At 46.9% G+C, this 25,000-nt stretch overlaps 3 protein-coding genes and 1 non-coding gene across 5 annotated transcripts in view; all 4 read left to right on the top strand.

The window, feature by feature from the left end:
- Positions 1-453, top strand: part of LOC135815755 (nudC domain-containing protein 2-like) — a 3,565-nt gene extending 3,112 nt beyond the window's left edge. The window contains exon 4 of the mRNA XM_065329093.1: positions 1-453. This exon is cut by the window's left edge and continues 232 nt beyond it. The gene's annotated coding sequence lies outside the window, so the exon portion shown is untranslated.
- An 822-nt stretch (positions 454-1,275) lies between these two features.
- LOC135815756 (dynactin subunit 5-like) lies at positions 1,276-5,433 on the top strand. Its single transcript, XM_065329094.1, has 6 exons — positions 1,276-1,394; positions 1,490-1,558; positions 2,414-2,532; positions 3,272-3,383; positions 4,627-4,729; positions 4,919-5,433. The coding sequence occupies exons 1-6, from the start codon at positions 1,347-1,349 to the stop codon at positions 5,023-5,025; spliced, it is 558 nt and encodes a 185-aa protein (XP_065185166.1). The 5' UTR covers positions 1,276-1,346; the 3' UTR covers positions 5,026-5,433.
- A 3,505-nt stretch (positions 5,434-8,938) lies between these two features.
- The window catches only part of LOC135815762 (uncharacterized), a 34,070-nt gene continuing 18,008 nt past the window's right edge, over positions 8,939-25,000 (top strand). For both annotated transcript variants that reach the window (XR_010553323.1, XM_065329101.1), the window contains exons 1-8: positions 8,939-9,552; positions 10,677-11,063; positions 14,468-14,611; positions 16,890-17,312; positions 18,378-18,764; positions 19,124-19,260; positions 20,596-20,815; positions 24,899-25,000. The exon at positions 24,899-25,000 is cut by the window's right edge and continues 147 nt beyond it. Coding sequence is in view for 1 of the 2 variants with exons in the window: in XM_065329101.1 (XP_065185173.1) it covers positions 9,255-9,552; positions 10,677-11,063; positions 14,468-14,611; positions 16,890-17,312; positions 18,378-18,764; positions 19,124-19,260; positions 20,596-20,815; positions 24,899-25,000 (2,098 nt within the window). In the remaining variant the exon portion in view is untranslated. The remainder of the gene's footprint in view (positions 9,553-10,676; positions 11,064-14,467; positions 14,612-16,889; positions 17,313-18,377; positions 18,765-19,123; positions 19,261-20,595; positions 20,816-24,898) is intronic.
- Trnap-cgg (transfer RNA proline (anticodon CGG)) lies at positions 12,352-12,423 on the top strand. The gene has a single exon. It is a non-coding gene; the product is annotated as a tRNA-Pro (tRNA).

The following is a 25,000-nucleotide window of genomic DNA, read 5'->3' on the forward strand; positions in this document are numbered from 1 at the left end:
AAGTAGAAGGGAATCGTTATGAAGATTTCCATTGACGCGTTTCCTCGATGCGCCCCCGACCGCAGTTATCATCAATACCAGGGGCAAACTGGCTTGTTGCCCTGGGTCTCTGCCACCTCTCTCTCTCCAATCCAGACCTGTATCATATTCTGACTGCCTACTGGACTATGCCACTGTGATCATTAATCACAGTCAAATATCGACCCGTCGACCCCTTACTGAGTCGAGGAGAGTTCAGATCTCATCAAGCCTTCTGCGATGCTTTTGTTCGATTTGGGCGATACGCCTTTGTGTGAATGTAGAACAAGCTATCACAACGTGCCCGTCTTTTTATCTTTCAGACTTTTATACCTTTTTGATGCGATGCGATTCTGATGTTGGTAACTATTTACTTGTGTCCCATGTGTGCTGCCAAAAACCTATGGGCATGTATAATGTGTATTGAAACCATTTGCGTTGGTGGTGGTGCTGGGTTTTCATCACACCTCTCGAAGTGATTCTAGAAGAGGAAGAAGAACTTCTAGTATTAAAGTCTGATTTGTACTTGTCAGTTTTAGCAGCTTTATGTAACTGCTGATGTGCTCTTGATGACGTCAGCGTCATTGTTCCTAGTTACCAATTGGCTTGCAGGCCTGGCGGAATTCAGGCGTTCATTACAACTCTAAGCAATTAGTTAGTAATACTAGTACTTCGAAGTACATTGTGAATTTGCCATGTCATCAAGAATTCCAATCTCGTAAACGTGTTAGCGCTGGTCACCGGTGCGCATGCGGAGCCCAGTGATTGAAAGCCTCTGAAGATAATAATATTATTAATATTAGTGGGTCAATGGACGCAACAGTAAAGTAACTACAGAGATTTGTTATCAAAACCCACGATTTATCCCTTCCTTTTTGGCCTTGTGGTTATGAATGCTGTCTGCAGTTATTACAAGGCCCCACCCAACGACTCTTGTCAGTCTTGATGGCCGGGGATCCCGGGAGCATGTAACGCGTTATCATGGTTACAGGCAGTCGTAAAATACCACGTATTTTACGACTCCCTAATGGTTATCACCATGTACCAAGAGTGCATAAACTTGTTTATGGACTCTTGTTATCACCAGGGAATAGTACAATAGTCAATAAAAGTATTGTGCTACTCCCCGGTTATCACCCCCCCAAAAAAAGTGTAAAAATATAAATCGTGTGAATACGAGTACGTCACTCGTAGTCGTACTCTAGCTCTAGCTCTCACAACAGTCATGACGTCAACAGAAAATGCAAGTCTGTTTGAATCTTCACCTTGAAAATTAATGCTTCACGAAGTTTGATTTTTGAAATTCTGAGGGTGTGGAATGGGTAAGGATGGAGCAGGAAGACGTGTTCTTCTCCAAAAGCGAGTACATTGAGACGGTGAGTGCCGTAGCGATGGCGCCATTTGGCGTGATTCAAATCGTGTTGGCTCAGTTTAGGCTGACGTGCAAATGATGTTTTATTCTTTTTCGAAGGCGTCTGGCAATAAAGTCAGTCGCAAATCTGTCCTATGTGGAAGCCAGAACATCGTTTTGAATGGAAAGGTATGCAACTAGAATGATGACTTGTTGCAGTATGCATCATTTCACTGCATTCAGATGGAACGAAATTGTAGTGAGCAGATCAAGTAAAGAAAAGAAAAATTACATTCATGTGATATCCAAGCACAACAGTATAACATACTTCCGTAGTTTTCTTGTACATGCACGTAACGTCGTTGCACCCCATTGCCTGTAGACGTGGCATTGAAATGTACTTGAAGTACATGGATATAGAAAATAGGTGTGTGCACTGACGTTGATGTGTCCGATGTGGTGCACTGCCGGGCTGAGGAAAATGCCTTTGGAGATCTGATCAGTTTCAAGAAGCACACTTATGTACAGCTGAATGGGACGCACAGTATACTTCGCAATGTGCTCTTTTATTCCATAAGATAACCAGAAGGCAGGATAGGAGCATAGTACACAATCCATATATCAGTGTACATGCATATCACATGCTACATGTGTAGGGTGGTGCAGCTTCTAGGGAGATTGCGCTGGTGGCTGGAACGCGAAGCAATGTGGGTTTCACTCCCGGGCTGCCCGTTCCCGGTTCCCTTTCGCATGTGCCGTGTTCCATCGCTAGCTGATGGCTTGATTGCCAAAGCAGGCGTATACAGATGGGATGGAGTGACTTGTTGGGCATGGCAACGTTATGGCAGCTAGCATCTGAAACTGACCAGTCTCTGATTGATAATGCACTCTGGCCAGGCCATTAGATTGTCAGACAGTGGCCAGTGGTCTGTGGCGATGGATTACCATTAGACCTGGCACCCAGTGTATCATTTATGGCACTGTCGAACAGACCAGCATGAACGTTTCTTCGTGTGCATGTCCTCCTGTCCTCTTTACGATTAGACCATAATCAAAGCTGACTGCATTATTCGTGGCGACTTGGCCAACATTCGCATCGGTCGCCTGTGTGTCATCGGTGGTGGATCAGTCATCCGGCCGCCCTTCAAGAAGTTCAGCAAAGGGTATGTTTTATATCTTGTTTCCCACTTGACGGCTGCACTTGGTTTAGTTGTGTTATGAAATGCGTCAGGGCAACTCTGCACTTGCCGATTGTTTAATCGGTACGAGCAGTACTCGTGCGTGTACACACTCTGCACTTTATGCAGTGTTCTGGCTACACGCGGCAAGAGCATTCTATACAATCTGAAACGCCATCTGTCCGTGGCACTCAAGCCGTTGGGAAACACGATGGCTGGTATTGCAAATACAGCATGTATAGAGCAATGATGTCATTACTCAGTCAGGCTGTCGCTTATCACAGCATTCCTAGAAGTCTATTGACTACTAGTAGTATGTGTATGAAAAGCTTGCTGTGATAGCTTCTGTATGTACAGAAGTACTGGGTGCTGACTATGTTTGGTTAGCATTGCACATTAGCAGCTGGTGCTGCTTTGTCACTGCAGGGGCGTAGCAGCCGGTCTGGCCGGACCACTTTTTTAAAAGGTTTTTTTAACACAATGCCCAAAGTGCCCGGAATGCAGGATTTTGCACCCTATTTTCAAAATATTTCCCGGGGAACAACCCCCCTCCAGCCGGACCACCTCCAACGCCGGCAACGGCGGTGCTGCGCCTGAACTGATGCTATTTTCTTCTTGCAATGTCTTACCCAAGCCGTGTACTGCAGTAGATTGTGACTTTACTCACTGTGCCGTGGTGTTGTCACACCTCTGATGATGGTTGCCGTTTGCTCCTTCACTACAGCGTGGCCTTCTTCCCGCTACACATTGGAGATCATGTGTTTATCGAGGAGGACAGCGTGGTGGCAGCAGCGAAAATCGGCTCCTTCGTTCACATCGGCAAGAAGTGTGTTATTGTAAGTGAGCATTCCACGGACATCAGCTGGAGATTGAATATTTTAATATTCAATTTCCAAGACTGTGCCGCATTGGAGGTGGAAGAGGAAATCGACTTTCACTTGGAGTCCTGTATTTTCAGAGTGTAAGCCGCACTTTAGACACCAGTAATTCACCCAAAAAAAGTCAGTGCGGCTTATACTATGATGATCAAATTAACGCCGTGGTAAACGCTTGGGTAGATGTCTGTATTTCGTGACAAAAAATCCGGCTGATGCTTATTCTGCGGAAAATACGGTACTTGCCTTTTGAAATGAGGAAATAGACTGGTTGTATTGTGCTCCTCCTGAGCCTACATGTACTCCTGAGGGTGACTTATGTTGCATGAAATGTCACAGCCTGTTCACCATCCTCCATGCTGTGTAACACCAACAGCTGCTGCAGCATGCATGCATGCAATGTAAGCAATCGTGATTTCGGCTTTCTATCTTCCAGCTCTTCTCCCGAAAACAGAACCCGCATGCGGTGCTGCTCACTTTGTTGCGCTTGCTGAATCAGGCAAGGTCTGAGTTGATCGCATGGGTGTCTTCAGGTGGACTTTGTTTGGTACATACAGCACTGTAAGACATGTTATTATAACGAGGCGCAAATTTAACGATTATCCAAAGTCTATAGGTTAACGAGAAGATACGTTAATGATCTTGCAGTCTTCAGGTATATCCGCACTTAATTAACACATACCAGACATCACAGCCTGAACAACTTATTATAACGAAGAAATGTCAAACTGAGGAAGTGTGCTCCGGATGGCAGTCGTGAGTCAGTCAAGTTCGGCAGGAAGCGTGTGTTCCTCGTTGGAGCAACCAACTTCATCAAAGAAATGTCAGTCGTTAAAACGTTGGACTTACTTCCTCGTTATATTTTCATGTCTTACAATATCTCATATTTCTGTTGTGAAACCAGTGCTTAGACTGCTGACCACACGGTGGAACATAGCGGTCTGCCGGCTCATGCCCAAACCCGACACAACTTACGGATTTCTAAAGCAAATGCCAATGAAGTCATCGCGTGAAAGTGAAAACCTGAGAATCTGTGACGAACACACACACAGATAATTACAAAATGTGCCACAAGTTGCTGCAAGAGTAGCAGTATCACTATCAGTAGTGATACGTATTCGTGTAAGATTCCACCAATCTGTTGAATGGCTCTCTTTCTTTCCATGCTGTATGGTGTGTGCTATTTAATGTGACGTACATGTAGGGCCGTCGTTCAGTGCTGAAGGACTGCTGTAAGATCCTGGACGGTACAGTCCTTGCACCGGAGACCGTTGTTCCTCCCTTCACCATATTTGGTGGCTCACCAGGTAAGTGCAGTGCATGTGCATGATTGTACGCATACATGTATTGTGAATCTGAGATTTGTGATTTGCCGTCTGTAGGTGCATAGCATTGTTGCTCAACTTCACAATGTGCTCTGTGTGTATGTACGCGCGCGTGTGTGTGTGTGTGTGTGTACTTGTCCATGTTTGTCCGTGTGCTTTGTTTTTGTTCAGGTCGCTGTGTGGGCGAGCTACCTGAATGCACTCAGGAGGTGATGACCGACACGACCCGCTCCTACTACCAGCACTTCATTCCAACCCCGGCCAAGCCGAAAAAGTGAGCTCCTTCCGTGTTGCTCATTGTGTTACTATTACGTGTACATTGTACACACTGCTCACTGGTCTATACGACTGCCCATGAAATTCACACGCAAGTCAACCTGAACAAAAATCTAACCTTGCACGAAACTTTATCTCCACATGACTTGCTAGCTCCTGTTCTTTTTTTACGCTCTCCACTTTCCATGGTGTATAGTGCATGGGAATGTCATCAGCGTAGTATCTTCTTGTAAAGTTTCAAACTTCATCAGCATACCGGTATCCAACGTTTTAAAGTGCCCACGCACTGACTCTGTACATAGCACCATGCATATTGCCAACTTATGACCATGCGTGCTCCACTGTCATAGTATTTTCTAGAATTTTCGTCTGCTTCTCTGGGTGACGAATTGCACTCGGTGCGTCCTTTCTCTGCCTCCCAGTCTACAGTGAGTGCCACATATGTGTGTGTGTGTGTGTACGTGCGTGTGTGTGCGTGCATGTGTGTGAAAACCCAAATGTGGTTGGGGAATACGTAACCAAGACTGTGCACCTCCCTATTATATCTTGATCTGCGATCTTCCGCGCTTGTCTCGTAGATACAGTGTCAATTCATCAGGTTCAGGGCACATGGATCTACCGTCCGTTGTTCTGCTTTGACTACCATGGCTGAGATGTACACGCTCTTTGTACGTTGATCTCTGGCTACGCATGATGGCATCTGATCAGTGAGCCAAGTGGTCGCGAAGGGCAGTTTTCAATGCAAAGGACAGTGTACGGCACATGCACTGACAGCTTGGTGTGCCTTGCAGGTGCACTTGCAAACACATGCACGCGGCACCAATAGGTGGGCCCATAACAGCACCGGATCGCACAAATCGCACAAACACGGAAACTTCGGAAAGCCAAGCGTAGTCCTGTATTGACCGGACAAATTGTCATGCACCAAAGTGCTGTGGATCGACCGTGCATCCCTGGATCCGTTGAAGCGGAATCCTGTCATATCAGGACAGTTTCCGCTGCACCAAGGATGTCCGGTTAGGGTAGGTTGACTGTACATGGTTTGCATTATAGTCATGTAGACGATGTACTACTGTACAATGTCATGTACATGTACAGTTTATACGAATACCCGATACATATGTATATCCAAAACACACTGAGAAGAAACACAATGCGAATGCAATGCAGCTCTCGTCACAACATGAAAATGAATAGTCACAAGAGTGCCAAACCCATGCATGGGGTATAGCCCTTTCCCAAAGATGCCAACATATTTTGCAACTTATGCTTTTCGCAACCATGCCAAAACAAGTGAAAGTTGCTGAAATCGCATCCATATTTTCAGAAAAAGCTCAATAGCTGCTATAAATATCGCAACTCAAAATGAGCGAGTTCTTGTACATAATGATGCCAAAAACAACCAAGGAGCGGAAATGGAAAACACTGGCGCAGCACAACTGCTTGAGTAAAGTCAATCATACTTTGAAGTACATATGAATGCATACATGTACTTCACAGCGTGAAACATGTTTAAAATGAACAGACTTGGGATGAGTCCTTGTCCGTTGTTGTTGAACCTTTGCACAGCATTCATGACATAGCGGCATGCTCAGTGCTGCCACATGAGAAGTACACTTGTCATGATGATTTAATGCAATGTTGAAGCGGAGCATCACGGACACTTCAATGGTCTCCTCCAAGGTGCTTCTCTGCAAACAGTTGCGGAAAAGTTGCGAAGTTGTTTGCGAAAATGGAGAAAGATTTCTTCCAAAACAACAAAAAGTTGCGAAAAAAGTGGCGAGCATCTTTGCGACTTTGGGAAAGGGCTAATGGGGTAGTAGTACATAACACCTGGGGTTATTGCGTTATGTACTCCCACTTAGAAAGCTAGTACTGTACTTTTAAAAGTATCATTATATTATTTTATCACTCTCTTAGTATTGACTCCCATTGATTTTCGCTATACCTATTACTGGGAGCGGTTTTCCAGCCATGCTGCTACCCACAGTCAACTGGGAACTTGTGGCCAGGCACAAGGGGTACATGGATGCAGCTAATGGGGTCGTTTTCGGCACTTGTGCCAGTGGTTGTGAGACTTATCCACTCACCCCCACCATTAGGCGCTGCATCTGCCGCTAGGGTTTATCGGGTGTTAGCGGCCGTCGCGAGTTCCCTTCGGGAACGGACACGATAATTTACTTTTTTACTTTTTATTAGCAGTCAAATATTCCTGTATATTTCACTCCTTAGGGCTATATTGACTGCTTATATTTGACTGCTTATGGGTTGCGCAGTTGAACGGTGCCTACTGTGTGACTCAGGCGCGTGCGGCGGTGCCCTTCAAGGGGGGGGGGGGGTTCCGGGGGCCTCCCCGGGTAAGCGCAGAATGTCTTTTGCAGGCATTCTGATAGGAGAGAGATTTTCGGGCAACAATTGCTACAGTAGCCTTCCGGATTTCACGCCAGGAGGATATGCGAAGTCATACAAGTACACTACACCGCGACAAGCACAGCGTGCACAATCACTGCGCTACATGGTAACAGTCGAAATTGTCGTAGCTACAATGGATACCGTGATATGTAGCAGGATTGAACGAGGAAAAACACACTCTAAACTGTGCACTGAACTGTACCCTACAATCCTACACGACTATCGGGTACTCGTTTGCTAGCGGATCAGCAGCTAAACAGACGGGTACCCGGGTTACCCCTTTCACCCCTACAAAAAATGATGCAAAACCCTGCATTTTGAGCGAAAAGGGGGGGGGGGGGTTCCGGGCACCCAGGAACCCATACGGGGCACGCGCCTGCTACTAGTGCAGCATGGTCACTGTATGAGTAGGTGATGGTGCAACGGCTGTGCAATCACTAAACCGGGATTCATGAGGTGATCGTTCTGGAATTTGAAATACGGACTGTTTGTCGTGATAAATCTAATATTGACTGAGTCTTGGTCAGATAGGAAATAAAACCTCGTAAAAGACCTCTAGCTATAGCTCTGCTTCGCCTCGGTCTTTTACTCGGCTTTTATTTCCTATAATTATTGACCTCATACTCAGTCAATATTAGATACATGCAGTGCTCTTGATAGTACTGTAATCAACTAATTTGATTTCGCCGTTGGGTACCAACCGGGTGTTAGCGGCCGTCGTGAGTTCCCTTCGGGAACGGACACGATAATTTACTTTTTTTTCTTTTCTTTTTACCAACCGGCCAAAGTAAATCACAGGCCAAAATTTGTCACAGAGGCAAATGATGAGCCATGGCTGTATGTGAGGGCAACATATACCACCAATCGATTTCTCTTTTGAAAACCCCAATCGGCCAAAGTAACTAAATGACGGCCAAGTTTCATTTCGAGATCGGCCAAAGTTTCTCACCGGCCAAAATTTGTTGATTTACTGGTTTGTTCCGAATACTATAGTAAAACCTGTCAAGGCGACCACCTCAATGTCCCTAAACTGAAAAACTTGAGACCACTCCAACTAGGACCAAGGGATGCAGTACATGTACTATGAATGATTTCCAGTCGAATGACCCTGTATAGGAGGCCACCTGGTAACAGAGACCACGTTTTGAAGGTCCCTTGAGCGGTCGTTCACTGTCTGCCTGCACAAGGCTGATGTATCACATCACCGTCCTTCCGTGCCGCATGCCGATGTTTGACTCAACTCTCAACTAACACTTACTTGTATAATTATAATACAATGTCATGTTCTACTCTCAAGACGACATTCGACAAGAGTCAAGACTCAAGTCAAGAGTCAAGACACAACTGAATGAATGATTTCACTGATCACTGTGTGATCAGAATCGGCATCATAATGACATTGTCGATGACGACATCACGATCGATCAACAACGCTAACATTACGTAGTCGTAGGCTTGTCCGATTTTTCTTGTCCGATTTTTTTGTCGCTTTGCAGATCAGAATGCATGATTGTTGTTTCCCTCTTTCTCGCTCCGGTCTGTCCTGCTTGGTGGACCGGTTCAGATGTAGATGGAGAGATTCTTCAGTCGGTCGCACGAGTTCTAGCGCTTCATGCTACTCTAGCTACCAAACCCGATCAGCTCAAGAAGCATAGCACGAGCCACGTGTCGGTGGTGCTGATGGCGAGGCACTACTATCTCGGCCTACTGTTCTGTAATTATTGGATCATGTCTAGGAAGTCAGCAGTTGAACTTGAAGTGTCTACCTAGTAGTACCTCACACAAACTAACTAACGTGTTACTTACCTGCACAACAATCATGTCCAAAAAAGGGGGGAAGAAAGCTGGGGCCAATGCCCGCGCTGTGCCGTACCAGCTACCGTCCAAACACGCGGCTCCTCCTGTTGAGTTCGAGGATATGGAGACCGAGGAGATTGAGTCGCTCCCAACCTATTCAAAGAAGACAGCAGCCTACCATTATCCTGCACCGTCCAAGTCGAAACTGGCTCATCCATCTAGTCCTGCACAAGTGCGCCAATCATCCAAGGTGCGCTCGGGTCATGATGGTTCTGCGTCTGTACGAACCGGTGCCAGCACTGCGCTAACCAGTCCAGAAGGTGATCATGGTGATACTAGTAGTAGTAGTTACATTGTAACACTGTTGTTAGGGATTGTCCCTTATTAAAGCACCGATTTTTTCAAAACGAAATTCTGTCCCCGGGCCCCGGGCCATACACATGACATTGTGTGTTCGTAAGGAGGGGGGAGGCTACCCCGACGAACATGTGTCACGTGTATTCTGCCACGACTGTAACAAGATGGATAGTTGCTGCATAACTCGTTCTCATGTAATTTGTCTCTTTTTTTACATTTATTATTGGCTCAGTATCCGAGTTTAAACTTGTAGAGTACTCACTGATAGTATGATGTCATTGATGAAGTGAGCCGAACACCTCAGAATGTCCCCTGACCACGGATTTCGGTTTAAAAAAAAAACCTTATAGCACACAGAGAATATTGAGTTAAAGTGCAATATGGCACTGATACATGTACGCATAAATGTACTGCGGACATCAATAGAATCATGTGAGACTGTAGGCTCAAAAGATGGAGGGATCCTGGCACTCTGAAAATAGCACACCGAACTCCGTATGTTTTAACACTTCTCTCACATCAAAGCGCGGGGTCAGCTGTATGGAGGAATTGTTATGCCAATAACGTAAGAGGGGTTAAGAAATTTGGCGCATTTCGAATTACGCCAAATTTCAACCCATTTGATGTAAAATTATGCGTCACGTCAAAAATAACGTGTGCAGCTTAACCTCCCCAATAAGTTATCAGCAGCAAATTGGAGTCGTGTTGCTGGTGTTATGTTATCGGTTATCTTTATTCTACTTCACCATAGTAGTGTGGTGGATGAGGTCGGCCAGAGAGCGCATGTGGTAGAGTTTGAGCTACTAGTACATTGAGTTTGCATTTGCTAGTACATGTACATGAATAAGCAGTGCAATGTACACGGGCGGGGTATACTAGTGCCAGATTTTAGGTCAATATTGTTGCCTATACCTCTCGTAGTACCCTGGATAATGCTGTATGAGTATGAATGTCATGCGGTGCGTTCTATATCATATTGACACGGTGTGTGTGTGTGTGTGTGTGTGTGTGTGTGTGTGTGTGTGTGTGTGTGTGTGTGTGTGTGTGTGTGTGTGTGTGCGTGTGTGAGCGTGTACACGCGTCGCAGATCCATGGCATCATCCCGAGTTCCCGCGAGACGGTATCCTGAGCATAAGCCCCGTGCAGTTACGGAACCAGTGTGCCGTGGCCGGTCTGATAACGACAGAGGAGCTGCTGACCCTGGAGCGCCGCCAAGCCAGCCTGGGCCCGCTAGCCCACAACGAGCACTTGCTCTCGTTCTTGCAGCACGGCGGTGGCGCAGCCTACGCCAAGTTCCTGCCCGTTCTCGGTAACCTTGGTTACATGCACCTGCGTAGGAAGCTGGAGAAGCTGCTGCCGGCCAGGCACCAGGCACATTCGTCATCGGCATCGGCGTCGACATCGGAAGTCATGAGCACTGCTGAGTTTGCAAAGCGGAGGACTGAAGTCGATGAGTTGTTCCCACTCCCATCAAGTAAGTACATTCGGAGATCATAATTATCGTATGTACACCTCAGTACATGACAACTACAGTAGTGCTACATCGTCCAGCAAAGACTCGGAGTAGGGACACATGATATTATGTGTAGCTAGGGAGGACCTTACTGCACGGTCTGTACTCGTTCTATAGTACTGTTGGGTTCCGAAGAACTGGGGATCAGCGTCGCAGCCTAGGCCGTTCTTATGTCCATGTACTAACTTACCGTCTACTGTAAGTCAACAAATATTCGGCGCATAATCATTTTGGGCTATTTTCGGCCTTGTCATGTTTGGCGGAAATTTGTTGCGGCCGAAATTTTGTTTTGCAAGGTTCAGTGTGACAGTGTATTCGGGCGGCAGCAGTACAGGCTGAAATTTGATGCGGCCGAAATGGATTTTAGCCCATGGGAGGTCGAAATTTAAATGGGCTGAAATTTGTAGACTTACAGTGCATGCACAGTTGAGTCACGTCGTGTATACATCGGTATGCTGTGCAAATGGCCCAGGATAAAACTTGAAACAAGAGGGACCACTACATGTCCCTCTTGTTTCAAGATTTATCCTGGGCCATTTGCGCGACAGCAATTCTGCTGGATAAGGGAGGGTGCTGGATCAACAACAGGAATTCTGTTTGACAAGGGACAAGGGAGGGTACTGGATTTTAACAACAGTCACATAGTAATTATTTTACATACGTACTAAATGCAAGGGTGTGCAGCTTTTGACCTTTAAGTTTCTGTTTGGCCATCAGTCACGACAAAATTCCTGGCTTGCATCGTAGGTGGTGCACATAGGCGGTGGGGCACGGCACAGTGCGCACAGCTGAGCTGCCGATGTGCAGCGAGAGAGAGAGACCTGCTTGCGCGCCTCACGCCACGACTCTAGAACCATGTTGACCAGGAATTTTACCGTGACAGCAACCTAATCGAGAGACTGCGCACTCTTGTTCCGGGGCTCCGTCAACAGTGGAGGTTGTAGTCAAGAGCACTGTTTTCAACACAGTGCGTCCTCCGCCTTGTAACATGCTGTCAACCAAACCGTGATCGCTGTATTTGTCATGCATACATGCAGCAGTACTGATTCGCATCGTTATTGCTGTATTGAACTCGAAGCAGAATGACTCAGTCATGCCCATCTTGATACCACCTCTCTACCAGCAGTGGGTGGGGCTACTAAGAATGCCTCCGGCTTACAGTACATGTAATGCAAAGTATAGCACATGCATGCAATCTAGACCTGCAACCTTTGTTATTCTTCTAGTATTATTTGAGTGATACAGAAGTGGCTTGTTGGTCTAGGGGTATGATTCTCGCTTCGGATGCGAGAGGTCCCGGGTTCAAATCCCGGACAAGCCCCATTTTTTTCCAGGGTGTTGAACGTTCCTGTAGACTCACTTACCTCCCTATTTTTTTGCCACTGAAGTTCTCTGCCTGCCCATTACACATCACGTTGAATACTGCTTTTACCAAGAGTATATCAGGTCCTTTATGAAACCGCACGCCTCCGCTCCAATGCAGTCTCTTAACTGCGACTCAAATCGATAATATTGCACCTGTGATTGTGCGCAGGTCCATGCGCCGCGGCACTGCCTTCAGAATCATGGTAACCATGGTAACCATGGTAACTTGCCTGCATCAGACACTGTACTTGTGCCCTCGAATGTGCAATCTTTTGTATTATTAGCTCAACCCGTTTTTGCTCGACTCTAAATTGTGTGTGCAGGAACTTCAGTTCCATACGAAAGTTGGTTTCAAAACACAGCCGGGGACTGAGTGTGGTGGTTTTTCACTCACAGAGCAGCTGCTCAGTACATGGGGTACTGTAAATATACAAATTTTCGGCAGCTATTTAATTTCGGCTATATTCGGCACCGACCCAAAACGCCTAAATTAAAACGCCGATGAAATTTTCACAGCATCTGTCGCAATACCATGCCCTCTACCCCACGCCGAAAATAAATAGCCGCCGAAATGTCAAAAATCGTGAAGTGCCGAAATTTTGCAGCGCCGAAATTTTGTATATTTACAGTAGTTGCCTACCGGAGCCATCACACCGAGTCACCACCGTAGTGGTTTTCCAGAAATGAGCAGAAGAAAACCACTCTCCCAGCCACATATTAAATAGCTAAATAGCGGAAAACACCTGAATCAGTCAAAAAACCGCCAGCATGTGGGAGAAAGGGCCACAACATCAGAAGAAACAGCATGGTCAGTGGTGCACATGGGTGACTGGGCAGCAGGAGAACGCCTGAAAACAAAGACTTCCCACATTCCTAGCCACAACCGCTCAACCGGGCTAGAGGGAAAACACACCTTTCTGACCCAAGAATAGAGAAAACAAGAAACTGTATGTAAAAAATGGGCTATGTCATATGCCACACGCATGATGTCATATGCCACACGCATCATGTCATATGCCACACGCATGATGTCATATGCCACACGCATTATGTCATATGCCACACGCATCATGTCATATGCCACACGCATCATGTCATATGCCACACACATCATGTCATATGCCACACGCATCATGTCATATGCCACACGCATCATGTCATATGCCACACGCATCATGTCATATGCCACACGCATCATGTCATATGCCACACGCATCATGTCATATGCCACACGCATCATGTCATATGCCACACGCATCATGTCATATGCCACACGCATCATGTCATATGCCACACGCATCATGTCATATGCCACACGCATCATGTCATATGCCACACGCATCATGTCATATGCCACACGCATCATGTCATATGCCACACGCATCATGTCATATGCCACACGTATCATGTCATATGCCACACGCATCATGTCATATGCCACACGGATCGGCATAGAATATCAAGAAGAACAGTGGAAGACACGCCTGAAACCGGGGTAGGTGGGCGGGAAACTTCAAGTACCACGAGGAAAACAAAAGACCACGATGGCAGGTTCAATGGAGTTGCGCAGAACAAGAGCAAATGCACGACCATATTTGTGAGTGAAGACTACGTTTTTTTGCACTCTTTCGCTACGCTCAGTCGTGAAAAAACTTTTTTGAGTGTGCAAACGTAATGGTATGATAATGAAGGCAGCGTTCCGCTTATCTGACCCATGGGAACGTGATAACAGTTACACATCCTTTGTTACAGACTTTTGTCCTTTGTTACTAGAGTAGAGAGTTTCCAACTTTCCATCACACTGTATTTTGTGTATGTATGTATCTATGTATGTGTTTGTGTGTATTTCTGCTCGCATGTGTGTGTGTGTGTGTGTGTGTGTGTGTGTGTGTGTATGCTTGTGTGTTTGTGTGCATGTGTGCCTACATGTGTGTGTGTGTGTGTGTGTGTGTGTGTGTGTGTGTGTGTGCGTGCGTTCGTGCGTGCGTGTGTGTGTATAGAGGACAACGTGGAGGAGCTGGAACTTGAAGTCACTGAAGCTTCGGATAAACCACCACGTACTATACGGGGCAGGAAGCGAGATGAGACAGCTGAAACAGAACTTGCTAGGCAGTTTGGGTTGGTGAAGAAAGAACCGCTGGCTGGTAAGTTGCGTGTATATTGAGTCTTGTGAGTACCAGTGCGTATATGCCATGCGTTCCACCACCCCCCCCCCCTCGTGCTAAAATAAGATCAATTTCTAAAATAATTTAATGCTCCAAGACGATTTGAAAATATAGGTAGACCTGCGTTATCCGGTATGCCCTGTTTTTCTGTTTTCCTCACCAACTGGTTGGAAAACCTCACCATCTGGTGGGAAACAGATAGAAACGGACACACTGATTCATACCATGGAAAACGTGCGGCATGCTTTTGGTTATACAGTCAACTTCGCTAATAACGACTGCGGATATAACGACAATTCGCGAATAACGACAGAGTTTCCATGCCCAGAGCAAATTCCCATCCAACTGTATATATATATGATGAGACTTCGGGTATAAGGACACTTTTCTGATGTCCCGCCGCCGAGTGTGGTTGTACGCAAAGTTGACTGTACATGTATTGTGGTTGCCTCACCTATATCTAGTTTCTACATTTGACCACACTGTTCTCTATTGAAGACTAGGGTAGCAATCGGATGCCAAGAGTACCCCGCCCCCCCCCCCCCCCCCCAAGAATGTGCACTGTGACTCCTGCATACATTGCTGTCCACACAGAATTTCTAGTTGACGTCATTTTTATGATGCAATACTCCTTGCACCAGTGATTTGCGACATTTGTACGGGGTGTCACACATCACACGCTTTTCTTTGCATTTATAGTTTGTACAGGATCAAATGGGGCGTTGTCTACCACAGGTTCAGGGTACGTCTGATAATACGTATACAGTGCGTATTGCATCATAAAGATGACGTCATCGTGAAATTTTGTCGGGACAGCACCCATAGTGGAGTTGCACACTCTTGCGGGGTTATGTACTCTTGATGATGCCGTTTCATGTTTAGGGGTAATGGGATGACGTCATCACCCGAGGTGTTTTGCCATGGAGTGGCATACACTGGTTTGGTGCTCCGCACAAGAGCATCTTTGATGAAGTCCTTTGCAAAAACTTTTTTTTTATTTTTTTTTTTTACTATTGAACACTCACTGCACGATGAACTAAAATGAGCAGGAGGACTCGACACAATGGTACATATCCAGCAGGACGGAGTGGGTGGGACCTGTGAAGTGAAGCTGACCAAGGGTCTCGGCATCACAGCTGCACATGTGCACCACAGGAAACAACATGGGGAGTGGAAGGGCGGGGAGCAGGAGAGCAAGGACTCTAAGGGTAGGAAAGAGAGGAGGGAGGGGAGGAAACCAGGAAACTTGGTAGTTTGCGAGTTACCGTACTCGCACGATTAGTGCCCCTGGGGCACTATTTTTTCAATGTCCATCACAGATGGGGCAGTATTCAAGAGAGGGCACTATTTTTTCATTGCTGGTACATTTGTGTCATCCAGCATAAAACAAAGGAAAACAGAGCCTAAAGTGTACTGTAAACGCTCACGACTCCACAGAAACGGGAACGAGACATGCGATTTTGTTCCTGAAAACACCAGTGCAAAGCAATGGCCAAGAACATTAGCAAAAGAACACCAAACTTGCACATGGGCTTGGTTACAAGACCGGGGGGGGGGGGGGGGGGGCACTATTCAAGAGAGGGCTTTATTTTTCACTGGCTCTTGGAGACTAGGGCACTATGCAAGAGAGGGCTCTAATCGCGCGAGTACGGTATTCCAAGATATGAGTGCAAACAAGTACGCAAACAAGTACAAAGATAGCAGTATCAAGATCATGATGCTGAGGCGAAAGTAGAGGCTGAGTGCCGTGCAGTTTTGACGAAAGATTAGTGAGAATGGAGGAGAGTTAGAGAGAGATAAAGACAGATGGATTGGGAGTTTGATGAGAAGGGAGTGCTCCGAGAACATGAACAGGGTCGTACTGGCAGTAGCCTAGGGGGCGATGTCCGTGGCCAATGACCAACCCGACCGTTTCAGGTAGCGATAGGTCAGAACCTTCAACTGCTGCATGATGCATCCCTTTGGCAGACGGTGCATCGCGGCGGAGAGTGGCTGGCAGTTCATTCCAGGCTTTGATGAGGCACTATTGCTATGCTATTACTATTATTTTCATTATTATGTCAAAAATCTCATAGCATGTCATTGAGACTGCCAATAATGTAGAGATATGGGTGATTGCCAGCCATGGCCGTGCTGTGTTGTTGCTGCTGCTGCCGCCGCCGCCGCCGCCGTCGTCGTCGGTGTGTGTGTGTGTGTGTGTGTGTGTGTGTGTGTGTGTGTGTGCGTGTGTATATTTATGCATGCGTGCGTTTATTAGGTACGGGCACATCGCAGACAGCAGCTCCGAAACCAGCTCCGAAACCAGCCCCAAAACCAGCCCCAAAATCAGCGACGCCAGTGAGTAGTGAGCATACGACGGTGACTCGCCAGCCACTACAGGAGCCACTTGGACAGCACGGTATTGAATGGTTATCCAAGGAGTTGGGCCAGCTTCGCAACGAGAAGGTGGAGAAGTGGTGGACTGTGATGTTGCCAAAGTGGAAATTGTCCAAACCTGACCAAGAATCCATTGCCAGACTTCTTATAGACCCGGCCACATCCAACAAGAAGCGTGTAGCACGTGCTCTCCGTATTCTTGTCGATGCTCATGGTGATCAAATTACCAACCAGCACATGTTGGACAGTCTATGGGAAGGCGAGCTGCACAACACCCGTCTTCGCTTCCGTGGCTTTGTGGGAGGTTAGGTGTTGATTGTCTCCTTATTGTGTGCATGCATACGTGTGTGTGGTGGTGGGGGGGGGGGGGGGAGGGATGTGTGTGTGTACACGTGTTGTGTGTGTTGTGTGTGTGTGTGTCCCACATGTGCAGTCGATATCCAGTCGAGAGGTTTCGAGTTCCATTCCTGACGATTATGGTCACACATGCTTTTCTCTTTTTCATTCTCCTTCTGACTTTTCATTCATTCCCCTAGGTGGTTACAGCAGCCAGTGCATGCCGGAGTATGTGGCGCGCCGGGTGTGTATTCGAGAAAGCCCTGAAAATGTAAAAGAGAAGAAAAAAAAGAAAAAGACCAAAACTTGGGGATTCACTTAAAAAAAGAAGCTGTGTGATGTAGACCAGGCTGAAGCTGAGTTCACTCCTCATGAGCTGATCTTGAGTAGACTGAGGGAGATTGTGCCTGAAGAACTGCACTTATAATAATTATAGTGGTCTCCAGGCCAAACCACTACCAGGGATGGAAACTCACAGAGATGCTCAGTTTCCAGGGTGACAAACACCTCGTGAACACCAGATAGCACCGTGAGTCAGTGTCACTCCTGGTTGTGTAGAACAGATGTTGAGGACCCTCGGTCATTGTATTGAGCAGGGAGTGGTGTTTCCTGTAGGTTTGCCGAGTCGAAGGTTCGATGGACTTCTCTTGTGCTCTGGCTAGCAGTTATGAGTCGATCAAGTGTCAAGTCAAGTTGGCGGGGAAAGCACGAGCTTAAATGTTGCGAACTTTCTTAAAAAAATCTGTTCCTATTAATATTTAGCTACTATTTGTCCATTGATGATTACAACGTGAAAACCAGCTAGGAACTCTATTGAGCTGGGCACAATTGCTCTTATTTCATTCCTCCTTTTATGCACATTCTCAACACATTGCATATTCGTTCAATGTTACTACACAAAGCTCCCAGCACAATGTGTCCTCTTCATTACAGTAGGAGTCTACTTGTGTCAGGGTGTCTCTGAAATCACTGTTGGGCTCTTTATGTTTTTTGTTTGTTGTTGTTTTGTTTCAATGATTATTGCGCGAACCAGGTACTCACACCACCAGTAAGCCGAAGGAAAGAACTGCCGGCTCAGGTCTCCGAGGACCCATCATGCCAGTGCAGCGCAGTGAACTTCCTTCAGAGATCTGTGGGCTTCGGCGGCGACAGATTCACCAGCTCAGTGAGCTACTGAACGCCGAGACGAACCCTCGCACTCGTTACAACTGGAAGGAGCTCGCACGCAGGCTGCACTATGACTATAAGCCGGCGCCGAACTCGTTCAGAGATGCCAGTGATCCCACCCTCGAGCTGCTGCTGCACTGGCACACGCACCATCGCGGTGATCTAGAGACGCTGCGCAAGACACTTGCGTCCATTGAGCGCCCTGACTGCGTGAAGATCTTGCCCATACCGTTGCACTCCTATTCAGGGAAAGGTAAGATAATTCTACTGCATTCAACACTCATCTGTTTGAAGGAGCTGAAAAGGAGAAAAGTCCAAACGAAAATTGACTGGCGATGCCACTTCCTAATTTGGAAGTCTACTCAACGTTATTAATAACTTTTTACCAACTCCAGACTGAGAGCCACCCGAGCATTAACTGGATGTATTGTTGCCTCACAAGTCACAACACCAACAAATAATCACTAGTTCAGGGAATGGAAAGGGAAAAGTCTGAAACACCAACAGGAGCATGAATACGTCTTTGCCAGTCCGGCAATGTAAGGCATGTGGCACGATGCAGTTCTGGAGAGCAACGCTGTGAGTGTATGTGTTCTTTTTGTCTGTTTGTAGTCGCAACGCAGGAGAGTGATCTCAGGATTGGAGACATGCGTGCAGATGTGATTGATTCGCTGTGTCAAGTGCTGTATCGCAAGTCCCACTTCCAGAACTGGTACGCACTTGGACTCTGCCTCAAGGTGCCGGAGGAGGTGGGTTGCACTGTCCTGATCAGCTCATAGGCCAATCAGCTGTGTTTGTTCATTCTTTGCTCCCTTCTTATGCTGGCTGGAGCGTTGAACTGGGTTTTTGTTGGGTTTTCACACGGAATCAGGCTACTACTGAGACTGAGAGGATGCAATCACTCACTGCTTACACTATAGTTGATTCTAGAGCTGCACAGTTGGGGTCTCCAATCGTTATCAGCATTCTCCAAGGGACCAAAGCTACTTATCGGTCAACTAAAAATGAGAGAAACCGATTCCTGTGCTGATTGATGTTTTAAAGTGGACGTTCACCCTAAAATGAAAACTTCATAACCTGTGGTTAAAAATGCACTGGTTCCAATGGTGAAGGTCCCAGGTTGATCGGAACAGCCGTTCTAGAGTTATACCTGCTTGACATATGCACTACATTTGGTGACATCACTATGACGTCATTAACTTGCCCAGACTAGACCAGGCCAGATTTATGACTTCAGAGAGATAGACTTTGTATGGGAGTAGATAGGGAAAAACAATTTCTTTCTTGTTTCTCTGCAACAGTGAATTTCATACTAGATTTTTTTCCAGTTGGGATACCGGTAGGGTGCCATGTGTCCCACACCGAAGTTTGAAAAAGATCCGACTTCTTTGGGGCAATGGAGAGCCAAAATGCTGAAATGTCCCCATCTACTCCCATACCAAGTCTATCTCTCTGACGTCATAAATCCGGCCTGGTCTGGGACTCTGGGCAAGTTAGTGACGTCACATGATGTCACCAAATTTAGTGCAAACTTGAAACATGTATAACTCGGGAACGGCTGCTCTGATCAACCTGGGACTTTCACCATTGGAATCAGTGCATTTTTCGCTACAGGTTGTGAAGTTTTCAATTTAGGGTGACCTTCCCCTTTAACAAAACTGAGGGCTGCGTTTGTGTGTGCGTGTGTATGTGTGTCATAGTTTGAGAGGGCATACAGCCTTACACGGGGATTATGCTAGCAACAGAACATCGGTTTCTCAAACTCAGTGGTCTCTTGGGCGTTGTTTTCTGCGGAGAAAGTACCTGCTCAGATTCTGTAGCAGGTACTTGACTGTCTAAGTTGCAGGCCGGATTGCGCAGTGACCCATGACCCGATGATCCATGACCCTATAACCCATGACCCAATGACCCATGACCCCATGACACAATGACCCATGCCCCAATGACCCATGACCCATGCCCCAATGACCCATGACCCAATGACCCAATGACCCATGACCCATTGACCCATGATCCAATGGCCCAGAATGACCTGTGCACCTCTGATCTCACTGCAATTGCTTCCCATTGCTTTTCACTGCCAGACTCTGAAGCTGCTCGAGAAAGAGGGAAGCAGAGCCCCTCAGTTGCTGTTCGCACGTCTTGGTAGTCGATCCAGTGACGGCGCTGCAGGATCTGGCAAGCAGAAGCATCTCTCCTGCACTGTCTTTGAGCTGTATAGAGCTTTGCTAGCCATCAATCGACAGGATGTCGCCGAGATGCTGGATGACTTGGTTCCGGAGAAGTCCTTCAAGGACCTGAAAGGTATTATGTGGCTTGTATGCGACGTTAACCCTATGTATTGCAGGGGCGTAGGAACAGGTCCGGCAGCCGCCGGACCAATGTTTCGCCAAAAAAAAGGAGAAAAAAGGTCAGCATGCTCACTTCACGCCTGCGATGTGTCAAGACTGTCGTATTTGACAGGATTGGTTTGTACGAATTTTGGTACCCGCACATCTGCACATTAACACAAGGTCTGGTAAATACTGCACACACAAAGTGGTAACAAAAGCTGACATTGAAAGTGGTAAGGATGTCAAGGAATACGGAGTACGAACAATGTAACAAGGGGTAGATAAATGGTTGACAACTGAGCACCGATGTCTTGCATCCTACAATAGTGTGTCATTTGCTCTATAATCATGGAAGACAACTTGTTGCCTAAGAAGTTTCAACCGCCGAAAGATTTTGACTTCCCCAAACGAGCCTTTGGAAAGAAGGGGGAGGAGCGATCGTTCCGCTCAGAGTGGTGCGCCAAGTTTCCCTGGCTGCACTATGACCTTGGAAGAGATGTAGCTTTGTGTTATGTCTGCATGAAAGCAGATTTTGAGAAGCTGTTTCTGGCCAGCACGAAACGCTGCCTTTATTAGCAGAGGCTTTCCTACTGGAAAGATGGTAGTTCTGCTTTCACGAAACACCAATTGAGTGTTAGCCACAGCAAAGCTTTTACGGCAACAGAGAAAATGCCTAATCAAGTAAAGACGTCGGTGAGTTGTTGAGTTTGCAACATCAGCAGAACAAAGCTGAGAACAGAGCAATGTTCATTCGGATACTAGAGCATGTACGTTTCCTCGCCCGTCAAGGTTTGGCGCCACGAGGCCACGGTGATGTTGCAGACAGCAACTTCTTGCAGCTTTTTCGTTTGCGTTCGTCAGACTGTCCGGGTATTCTGTCGTGGCTGGAGAAGAAGGCGAATACATACCGTATATTCTCTATTATAAGCGCTGTGCTTATATTTTTTCAACTCCCCTCTACCCCGTGCTTATATTGGAGGCCGCGCTTATATTGGAGACCGTGCTTATATTTTTTCAACCAATACATCCATACAGAGCAAGAAGAAATACATGCTAGATATCATGCATGCAGAATTGATTTCCACCAAGACCGTGCTAATGCGGATAGAGATTGTGCTTATATAATGTATGGAAAGATGCTCACAGTGTGCTAGAATTAGAGACTGTGCTAGTAATGGAGACCTGTGCTTACAATAGAGAATATACGGGATGTCTCTCCTCAAATCCAGAACGAGTGCCTCAAGATTATGTGCCTGCAGCTTCTCCGCTAAGTTAGTTCTTGTATTCAACACACCCGGTATTATTGCATCATGGCAGACGGGTGCACCGACTCGAGCAACAGGGAGCAGTTCACGCTGTGCATCCGGTGGGTTGATGCAGCACTTCACGACCAAGAAGACTTCATTGGCTTGTATGAAGTGTCTGGCGCGGCATTTACTCCAACACCTTGGTCTCTTGGTCTCTTGGTCTCTGCAATAAAGGATGATATGCTTCTGAGAATGTGCCTTCCGTTGTCTGACTGCCGCGGCCAATGTTACGATGGAGCCTCTAACATGACTGGTGGCAGGAATGGTGTTGCCGCACAGCTGAGAGGAGAGGAGAGGAGAGGAGAGGAGAGGAGAGCAGTTTTTACTCACTGCTATGAACATGCTCTCAATCTTGCTGTTGGCGACACACTAAAGAAGTCCAAATTTTTTCGGGATGCCATGGATGTTGGCTTTGACCTCGCAAAACTTGTCCGTTTCTCTCCAAAGCGTGACGCTGCGTTGGAGAGAATAAAAGTTGAGTCGTGAGATCCTGAGAGCTCATCCAGCACTGGTATCGGAGCATTCTGCCCAACACGCTGGACAGTCCGGGCAGATGCCATCGACAGTATTCTCCAAAGTTATAATGACCTCGACAAGCTTTGGGACGAATGCCTTGGTGCTGGAAGGCTGGATCCGGATGTGAGAAGTCGCATTATTGGCGCGCAATGCCAGATGCTATCTTTCAATTTGCTCTTTGGCCTTCAGCTCTGCCTTGTAATCCTCCGGCTGACTGACAACCTAAGTCGCACTTCGAAAAAGCAGACTCTTTCCGGAGCTGATGGCCAGGAAACCGCCTCCCTTACAGTTCAGACCTTGCAGTCGATGAGAACCAGTGCAGCGTTCACTTTGTTCCTCAGTAAAGTGGAGAATGATCGGAAGTCGACTGGTGTTTCAGAGGCATCTCTTCCAAGGAAGAGAAAAGCACCGGCTCGTTTTGAAGTTGGCACTGGAGATGGACACCATCATGAGTCCATCGAAGAGCTCTATCGTTCCTATTAATTTCAAGCATTGGACCTCACCGCTACCTCCGGTATCAAAGACAGGTTTGATCAGCCCGGCTACCGTACTTACCACAACCTAGAGGAGCTGCCAGCGTCTTCTGCTAACAACAAGGACTACTCCAAGCAGCTTCAGGAAGTCCTGGCAGCTTATGGTGATGGCATTAGCCCCAGCAATTGCTTCAGGAAGTCCTGGCAGCTTATGGTGATGACATTAGCCCCAGCAATTGCTTCAGGAAGTCCTGGCAGCTTATGGTGATGGCATTAGCCCCCAGCAATTGCTTCAGGAAGTCCTGGCAGCTTATGGTGATGGCATTAGCCCCCAGCAATTGCTTCAGGAAGTCCTGGCAGCTTATGGTGATGACATTAGCCCCAGCAATTGCTTCGGGAAGTCCTGGCAGCTTATGGTGATGACATTAGCCCCAGCAATTGCTTCAGGAAGTCCTGGCAGCTTATGGTGATGACATTAGCCCCCAGCGATTGCTTCAGGAAGTCCTGGCAGCTTATGGTGATGACATTAGCCCCCAGCAATTGAAAGAACAGCTACAAGTATTTGCAGCCCACTTTTCAACAAGTGAAAGCCCGGTGTCGCTGGCAGACTGCTTGACGTATCTCCGGCAGCTTTCGGATGGTCAGCGCGAGTTTTACAGCGAAGTAAAGAAGGAACATCGGGCTTGCGTGTTATGGCAAAAGAACAAGAAAATAGCTGTACGAATTGGTATTAATTTTGTGTAGTACAGTCAGACCTCGCTTAACCGCACACATCTGTTTTCCACAAAAATATCCGGATAGGCGAGGGAACCAGATAACTGAACACACATACTGTATATGCATGTGGCATGTCAAAAGCAGTGGCATCGTACATACATGTAGACGGGTCCTATGCAGTACAACTAGCGTGCACAGTATGTAAAACAAGCCAGAAAAATGACAAGTGCATGCAGCTGAGTGCTGTCTGCATGTACCCAGCAGGTCAAAGACCTCGTTTGCTTGTACAACTTCCTGATTCTAGCTTCTGCAAGCCACATGCAACCGGATACGACGAAGCTTTTTGTACACATTTTAACCAGTTTGTACGCAAAATCTTGCACCGGTATGCGGATCGCGAGGTCCGGTTATGTTGTATGCATAACATATGCTGCACATCGGTAACCAGCGATTTTCTTCCGGATGGCGAGGGATCCGGATAAACGAGGACCGGATAAGCGAGGTCTGACTGTAAAAGAAAGGTTCATTACACACAACCGGAATTGTTAGCTAGTAAATGACACTAAGGGTCATCCACAAATATCGATGTTTTTTTAGAGAAGATATTCGTTCGTTTGGGGGGGGAGGGGGTTTGGGCCCTGTTCGTCTTGTCTTTGCAGAAAAAAATATCGAACTCTATGGACGGGCGCTGTTCGAACATGTAGTTTATGACCTACACAAAGTGAAAGTCAACCTCGTTAGCATAGCCATGGCAAGGTTGTGCGACCGTGGCAACATAAACCTAGGTGTACGGTGAAATTATAGTGGCAGCTGGTCACGTTTCATTAGGAAATTGAACTTCATTAAAAAATATCGATCCCTTGCATAAACATGTGTATGTTCGTTTTGAGGGGGTCTGGGGAGAAATGAACAAATATTGTCTTGAAAAAAACATCGATATTTACGGACGGCCCCTAAAAGTCTAAATACTTCATTTATGGTGGATTCCTCAGAGGAATTCTAAGTGCTATTGTGTTGGACCGCTTGTGTGCCTCTATCCAGTGGACCCCAGTCCCCCGGAGATACACCTCCAGCCCACGGCATGCGACATACCACCAGGCTCGGCCGCCCGGCTGGTGTGCTTTGGCAGTGGGTACCCGGTGA

Source organism: Sycon ciliatum, chromosome 4 (genome assembly GCF_964019385.1).
Source record: "Sycon ciliatum chromosome 4, ocSycCili1.1, whole genome shotgun sequence".
In the NCBI taxonomy this organism is placed as follows: domain Eukaryota; kingdom Metazoa; phylum Porifera; class Calcarea; order Leucosolenida; family Sycettidae; genus Sycon; species Sycon ciliatum.